Source organism: Cottoperca gobio, chromosome 3, assembly GCF_900634415.1.
Source record: "Cottoperca gobio chromosome 3, fCotGob3.1, whole genome shotgun sequence".
NCBI lineage: Eukaryota > Metazoa > Chordata > Actinopteri > Perciformes > Bovichtidae > Cottoperca > Cottoperca gobio.
Genome location: NC_041357.1, coordinates 21,708,786 through 21,717,250, shown reverse-complemented (window position 1 = coordinate 21,717,250; position 8,465 = coordinate 21,708,786). Strand labels below are relative to the sequence as shown.

The 8,465-nt window shown below is 40.5% G+C and overlaps 1 protein-coding gene across 1 annotated transcript; it reads right to left on the bottom strand.

Annotated features, from left to right (window-relative positions):
• Positions 1-5,181: 5,181 nt before the first annotated feature.
• mc1r (melanocortin 1 receptor) lies at positions 5,182-6,159 on the bottom strand. The gene has a single exon (XM_029462269.1). The coding sequence runs from the start codon at positions 6,157-6,159 to the stop codon at positions 5,182-5,184; it is 978 nt and encodes a 325-aa protein (XP_029318129.1).
• Positions 6,160-8,465: the final 2,306 nt, after the last annotated feature.

Genomic DNA, 8,465 nt, shown 5'->3' with positions numbered 1-8,465 from the left:
TATTCTCTTATTTAATTTAAAATTAATTTATAAAACTATTTTATAATCCAATTACAATATTAAAGTCAGGTTTGGTAGTAATACAATGTTTAAATGGAAATGAATAGTAATACTATTGCGCTTATCATTTTGTTGTTGCTATGTATTATATTATTTAAATGTATCTTTCTTAAATACATGTACACATATTATTAGTAATTATGTTTTACAAAATATTACTTACTCTCTGCTTTTGGAATTAATCTGTTGGCTGTTACTAGATGTGATTAGTTGTATTTACTAGCATTATTGAGTAGCATTATAAAGTGGCTCGGACCATTTTGCTCATCAGTCTAACATAAACCTGCTTCCTGTCACAAATATTCGTAAATACAGTTTCTTGTCCTCTCTCATCCTCCTCTCACTAAAAGAAAACAAATCTTCCCCACAGCAAACACACACAGTGTCACACTATGTAAAATGAAATGTTCAGACAGCTAGTCTTTTTGGTGATGGACTTTTTTGTTTGACTTGAAGTCCGCCTTTAAAGTCTCAAAATAAATATGTTAATGCTTTACTTCAAGGTGAATACGCTACACAGAGCAGCTATAACACTGAATCCGTAAACACTTCAATCTATACTTGCTTATCTCAAATGAGACCAGCACTGTGATCTGATGGACAATCAGTGTAATGGTATGCTTAAACTCTGTGACAAGATGGAGTATTATATTTCATTTTATAAAAAAAAAACTAAAACACGCTTCACTATCTTACTTATCTTTACAGTATGATAAATGTACCAAACAGTTAATAATAAACAGTTCTTACAGCCACTGAATGAGTGAACTGGGCACAGTCTGTAATATAACTAAATATTAGATCAGATGATGTTGTAGCCTGACATACATGCAAATTAAATATCTAAAAACTGTGTGAGCGGTAAGCTCTTTCACGCACAGTTTAGTTTGGCTTTTACGCACGGTGACAGTGGTTACGACTCTAACTGAATGAAATTGGCACATACACTCCTTAAAATATGTTCCAATCTGTTCCATATGAGTGATGCAGCAGTCACACAAATGTATGGATGAGTTGTTTGATACAATTCATATCTACATTAAAATGGACTTGTATCACGATGGTGATTGAGGCCATTCTCCACGGATACGGGACACTTCCATCCATCCATCCATCGTCTACGGCTTATCCGGGATCGGGTCGCGGGGGCAGCAGCTCCAGCAAGGAACCCCAATCTTCCCTTCTCCGGGCCACATCCTCCAGCTCCGACTGGGGGATCCTGAGGCGTTCCCAGGCCAGTGAGGAGATATAATCTCTCCACCGAGTCCTGGGTCTTCCCCGGGGTCTCCTCCCAGCTGGACGTGCCTGGAACATCTCCCTAGGGAGGCGCCCAGGTGGCGGGACACTTCCAAATTGCAAAATATTGGAACAAGCCGTGGCGTCGTAATACTTGCCCCCCTAGGATTTAAAGTAAAAAATGAAGTCGATCTGATGGTGTTCCCTGAGATCAGTGACTGTCATAATTAAAACAATTAGGCTACATGGTTCTGAGTGCATCACCTGGTCATGTAGGCATCAGGTGTGTTTTGGAGCAGCAGCTGGAGGCTCAGAGGGAACAGCTTCTTCGGGATAGCTGAGCCAGAGAGTACCAGCAAAATATCAAAACACAAGTTAATCGCCGCCAGAAAAAGCTATGGTCACTGCTAACTGCCGCACAGAACAGAGTGAAACAGCTGTAGGCTTTATGACACGCGCACTCACGCTGCGCCGAATTAGTTTTTCAATGACACCTCCCGGGCACTGTAGTTATGCAGTTTTATTGGTTCATGTTTCATGCCCTTCATAATCCTCTGTAACAACAAAAGTTATGCCAAAAATGTCCAAGTACAAGTAATAGAAAGATGTTAAACAACACCTATTAACATACAATTACAAACAGTACAAAATAAGAAAAAACTACAGAGTAAAAATTTGAAAGAATTTAAAAAATATATATAAAACAAATACAATATTATGAGAAATGTATTTTATTTTGAATCTCTTGCTGGTTCTCTGCTAAAACTGTGAAACGAGATGAGACAATGAGACTTTGAGTTGCCCATGTGTGTGGATAATCAACCCAGTAATTTAAAACAGTTAAGATTTTTAATTTCTTATTCGAGGACGGGATGATCATTTATATTTGCTCCAGTTGGAATTCCCCTTTTCTTCATGTTGTTGTTGCAGACGATGTTGCACAGCAACTGAACTTCATCATGAGTTAAAAAAAACGGTGCATTTCAAAAACGTCTCTGTTCTGTTATATATCAATGGCCCTTCTGTCCGCTGAGAACAAATGTTGTATTGCATTTCTTTTTTGGTGCATAAATAAAGTGTCGCATGTATATTTGTTTATGTTCAAAGACATGTAGTTCATCTGCAGATATTGCGGAGATACTTGTAAAAGTGTAATGAGTTTTTACAGAAGGCTAAAGGAACCATGAAGAGCAGCCATAACTTAATAACCTGCATATCTCGTTATTTGGCACCTCTGAATGAATGGTCTGCAGAGCCATCTCCTAGAGAAACTGTACTAATATATTGTCAGCATGCACAGGAATGAAGGCTTTGGAGTGGATTTTTAGCTTCCAAATAACAAAAAATGTTTTTATAAAAACCTGCTAAGACAAGCATAACAAGAGGAAAAGTTATGGATAATATATTGGAGAGATAAACAATAATTATGCTTTTTTTTCATTTCCCACAAGCTTTTGTTGTGTTGGCCTGTTTATTTGACACATAGACAACATGTAAACAATTTTAGGATTACATATAACACACACTCCTTGTATAAAATAACTTCACAACATAGTCCTGTTTTGCTCAGTTTCAAGTTAACATGTTTTGTTATACCGCCAGTATACACGTGTTATTAAAGGTTTACCTCAGCGCTCATAATGACCTTTAATCTTTTAAGGTTTATACAGCAGATACAACAAGATACCATTCATTCACAATCCTCTGTAGCAACTGCCATGCCTAGAAGAAAAAAGTCTATAAAATTAAGTTATGGTATTCAAAAGGAAAACACCATTAACCATTGAGTTAAAATGTATAATCAATAGAAAAATTGATTCAGTAAAAACAATGGGGAATGTGTAATTTATATAATACAGCAGCATATATTCTGGCAAGCATTATTCAAGTACTACAGTGTACAACTGTCTACATTATTGTAAATATTAAGATGCATATTTCACAGCCATCATCGAACCAAAGTTGAATTAGTTTTGTCTTGTCGGACAACCTGATCGGGGAGTATCTTTCTGTAATTTGGAAACAACTGTGCCAAAACACTTATACCAGCACTTTGCATTGAAATATACAATTCTACACTACAGACTGTATTTACATTTTTCTAAAGGTCAGTTAGTTACTAAAAGGTAGGTCCTATTTACAACAAATCCTTAGGATCAATAAAGAATAGCAAATCATATGATAATTAAAAAATTAAAAAAGAAGTTAAATACAATAGTATGATTCTGAATTATCAGAGCAATAGGCTGTTTGTAGATAAAGCAATGTTTTTATTTTGCTTTGCCATTCACCTTCCCTCCTCCGCTGTACTTCGCGAAGGGAGGCGACACACACACCTAGTCAGAAACAGAGTGGAGGAACGGAGAGGGGTGAACTAAAATACCCCCGTCGCACAGACCTCCTCAAGCCTCTTGTGTACAATATATACAGTAGGGGGTCCCTGCACCACGCTACACCAGTTTAGGGGTCCTTGGCCCGAAAATCGTTGAAGACCCCTGGTCTAGACTCTAGGCTGTCTTAAGGCTGTTTTACACACACTTCTGCACAAGTCGCCAGGCCCAAATTCCAACTTGTTGGATCAACTGAAATCAGGCTCCAAATCTTTTGGAAGCCATATTTTGCAGATTTCAGAGTACCACAAACATTTCTAGAAATATAACTTTGATATGCATTCTTTCATAAACCCTCTGATGCTCCAGGCATTCCCCAGCCAGGAAGTTCATGTGATTTTTCTCATAATTCTCTCCCCTCAGTCATCTGCACATTTATTTTTGGGGGAGTAATTCACACACATCGCCACCAATTAAACTGCAACGGGAATTGTAATATGCTTTATGTAACTTAAAGGATAACTATAAAGCTTTGATCTGATATGTTATATATTGCCTATCCTGCCTTTCTTGCACCTTGTTCTGTCAAATTACAAAATTCACTTCAAAATAAAATACAAAGTTATCTGTTTTAACAGCAGTGAAGATGATGCGATGCGCAACGATGGGAAATATTCTATTAAATTGTAGAAAATGGACGGAGTTAAAATGACCCAGAGGGAAGTCCCAGGGCTCAGACATGCATGAAATCACCAAAACATCCGACTTCACGTGGGGAACTGTTTCTCTATTACACATCGCAACATATTTAAAACATTGCATGTCAAAGCGTGTTTTGTCAAACGAGTTAAATTGAATTTAAATATAAACTCTCTATCCAATTTCTGGCATGAGACATACAGAGACATTTGTTCAGGGTTATTTCTGGCGCACAGAGCCGAAAAGGGTTGTTTCAATGACCCAAATAGATTGCAAAAAATGCAGATGCTCTACATTTATATTCCGTTTTAATTCAATGAAGGAAGAATTTCAGCCGAGAGATATCATTTAACATCCAGTGCAGGTTCTCTTGATTTCTTAAAAGTGTCAATAGCCTTTAAAAGCAGGAGTTGAGACAGATCACATATTTTGACCAACACAAAGAGGCACTTTAAATACAAGAAAATACAAAATGATTTAGAGAGGAAAAGACAACACTAACAACAACAATACAGTGCTAGTTACTATAAGTTAGTTCAGTAACCTAATGATTGTCTTAATAAGAGAGTTTCCAAAAGCTCATAATTAAAGAGTCATTGTTGGATTAAATGTCCAGGTGTTTCACAATGCAGGGACATGTGTACCTAACGCAACAGTAAATAAACCTGCATCTAAGACTGAAGCCACGGATACAATCCACGACGTGATGGGCAAAAGTATTTATCAGAGATAGTCGCGCATGGGCATCATCTGCCAGTTCAAAGCACCCATCAGTCACGGCTTACATCAGCTTCTGACACTTCAAGAAGTTAGAGGTAGCCGACATTGTTGATAACCTGATGCTCTCGTTCTCTTCCTACGCACCGAGGCACCAGGAACACAGGACCAGCTCCTGCAAGGTTTTACGCAGCTCCTGGCTGCGATAGGCGTAGATGAGGGGGTCAATGAGCGAGTTGCAGATGATGAGGATGAGGAAAAGGTTAAAGTTTCGGAAGAAACAGTTGCAGAATGGGCTGGTGGGGCAGGTGAGGATGAGGATGAGGTGGAGGAAGAAGGGGCCCCAGCATATAATAAAGACCCCGAGCAGGATTGTGAGGGTCATCGCACCCTTCATGCTCGTGGATTGGCGCCTGCTTTTATGGAAAGCCACAATGCGCCGGGAATGCACGTGCGCCAGGATGAACATATGCAGATACAGCACGGCGTTAAACACCAGGGTGGTGCAGAAGAAGGTCACGAGGCACACAATGACAGCGTTGTCGGTGTGGTACACGATGAAGAGGATGCTGGAGGTGATGCTGGCCAGCCACACCACCACGATGATGGTGACGGCTCGCTGCGTGGTCATGATGCTGTGGTATCGCAGCGCGTAGAAGATGGTGATGTAGCGATCCGCAGCGATGGTGCACAGAAAGGAGAGCGAGGACACCACAGAGCTGCAGATCATCATGTCGATGATGTTGTCCAGGTGGCGCAGCATGCCAGGGTGCACGTCCATCAGGCCGTGGTCGTTGAGAAGCATGAATATGGTCTCCACCACGTTGCTGACACTTACCAGCATGTCGGACACTGCGAGGCAGCAGATGAAGTAGTACATTGGCGAGTGCAGGTTGCGGTTCTTGATGATGGCCAGGACCACCAGGATGTTCTCCACCAGGCTGATGAGCCCCAGCGCCAGGAAGAGCTCCTGAGGAATGCGGATCTGCAGGCAGTCCAACGAGTCTCGCTCTCCGGTGGTGGAGTTAGTTTCGTTCTCCTCCATGTAGTCACTTAGCGAGCCGAACTCCACGTGGAGGATGGAGGGGTAATGCTGGGACCTGTTGGTCATTTCCATGACTGACTTCTATATGATGCAGCAGTGTCAAATTATAGAAAGGAATTTCACCAGTTCTCTGGGGTTTTGGAGGAGGCTACACCATCAGCTGTTGCACCACAGCCAGTTGGAAACATCAAGCGAGTTGTTCAGTTGTTGAACCCATCAACGCGTTGACTATCAAATATCCGCAAAGCGCCTCCTAACAACTAATAACAGAATGAAGTGTTATCGTTATTATTATTATTATTATTATTATTATTATTATTATTATTATTATTATCTATTTCAGTCATTTAACAAATAATTCTCGGCTGTTGGGAAAAGTTAAATTTACTCCGGATTGCGCATTTGTCCGTGTGGAAGGTGCGTCTCCTCGCCGCAAGTGTTCTTCTTTCCTATGGATGCAAGTTGTCCAGCATGGAAATCCATAAAATATCCTTCTCCATCAAAACTTTGCGTGCACAGTTTCACTCTCATAGAGAACCCGACCCGAATACCCGCAAAAACTCAGCTCAGACTGTTCTGACTGACATGGTGAGAGCGAATGAAGTGTCTTTGGTACCTCGGCAATTGGTGACTGTGACTTGCTTGAACATTTCTCTCAGTGATGCTGGATTCTGAAGGTCCTCAGGCGGCTCCTCCTCTCAAGCAAACGTTGGCTGGGCTGTGATCCTACACGCCCGTAGTTTTTTTGGGGGGGAAAGGAAAGCTTGTTCATTTTAGCAATCCATCTTTTATATGAAATGTTTGTTTTAATAAATGCTGTACAGTTTCTTTATAGCTTTACGAATGTTGTTGGATTTTAACAGTCACAATAATAACAATGACATATAATCCCACACAAAGAGATGCTTCATTAAAGTAGAACATGTGCAAGAATGTGACCACATCATGTCTTCCCCTTCTCGATCATTGCTTACCTCTTCTTTTAAACAGACATATGAATCCATGAGTTTGACTCCTTGGGCTTCTGGACCTTGTAGACCTTCAGTTCTTTACAATAGTTTGTTTTAAACAGCTGAAACAAATCAAGTCCAATTCTGCAGTAAATACAGCTGTTGTTGCTGAGGACACTGTCCCCAATTCATGCAAACAATGTAATCATTAACAAGCCGGGGGTTGTTTTCTGTTGGGGAGTTCTTCCTTCCCTAAAGTCAGAGCATGGTGTTATTGACCCGCATGTATGCGGAACAATCCATTAGTCTGTTTTCCATGTGAGTATCACTGCATTTAAGACAACTAACATTATCAACAGAATGTGACGAGGTAACAATGTCGCTTCAGTTAGTTGGCTCAAGTTCAGCCACAGCAGCGGGGAACTGCAGAGAACTGTTGGGAATCCTTGTTGCGGTCGTTACACAGGTCCAGCAGCGCGCTGTGACTGCAGGGCTGGGGCTTGTTCTGGCGGAGCCCAAGTGTCTTCGGTCACTGACTGAGGCTGCAGAGTGCCGGCTCGGCCGACCTCCCTCCTCCTCCAGCGGGCTGCTCTCCTGGCTGTGCCGCCACCGGGAACATGAGACGAATATGCCGGTCGTCGTTTTCTAGTTTCTGCCACTTTGGATTTAGTCAAATAAACAAAATAACGTAACGTTACACAGACTACAGTCTCCGGTTAACATTAGTGCCCCAGTAAACACAGATGATCGGCCTCACGTGAAGATTATAACACAGCAGAGTTTTCTGACCAGCTCTGTGTCAGTAGTTTGGTCAAATGTAGGTATTCTTGCCCTGCTGACTGACTGACAGGCATTACACAGGAGTAAATACAACACACAATATAAAGAATACAATAAATATGCCAAACGACTACAACTAAAATAAAAACATTAGAGATTGTATGGACCCAGTTTAGAGGTGAAACACTGTCTCCCAGATGGCTTGGAGCAGATGGCTTGGAATTACATATCGAACCTTTACAGACTAGTTTGCAAAAGTTATATTTATATATTTCTACCATAAGAATATATTAGTGTAAATATAAACAATATTTGAGGTGTGAAAAGATATGCCAAACTGACAATCCACCGACATTTGAAGAGCTCAATAAACAAGTTCTAAGTATCTTGTTTAAACTAAATGTGGTTTAAAATACATTTTAATCATGTATGTCCTGTTTTAACATCATTTAAATGGCAGGAGGTTCACCTTTATTGGTGAGAGTTTAATGTTGAATCAATAACCATCACCTTTTAGATTTACTGCCTTTACTTGGCCGTAGTTCAGTCAGAGATTTTTATTTTCTAAGTATTTTGTCATTACAACTGTAGGCCATACACTTTAATCAGCATTGCCAGGGCATGAAAAGCAAAAATTACATTATGGGA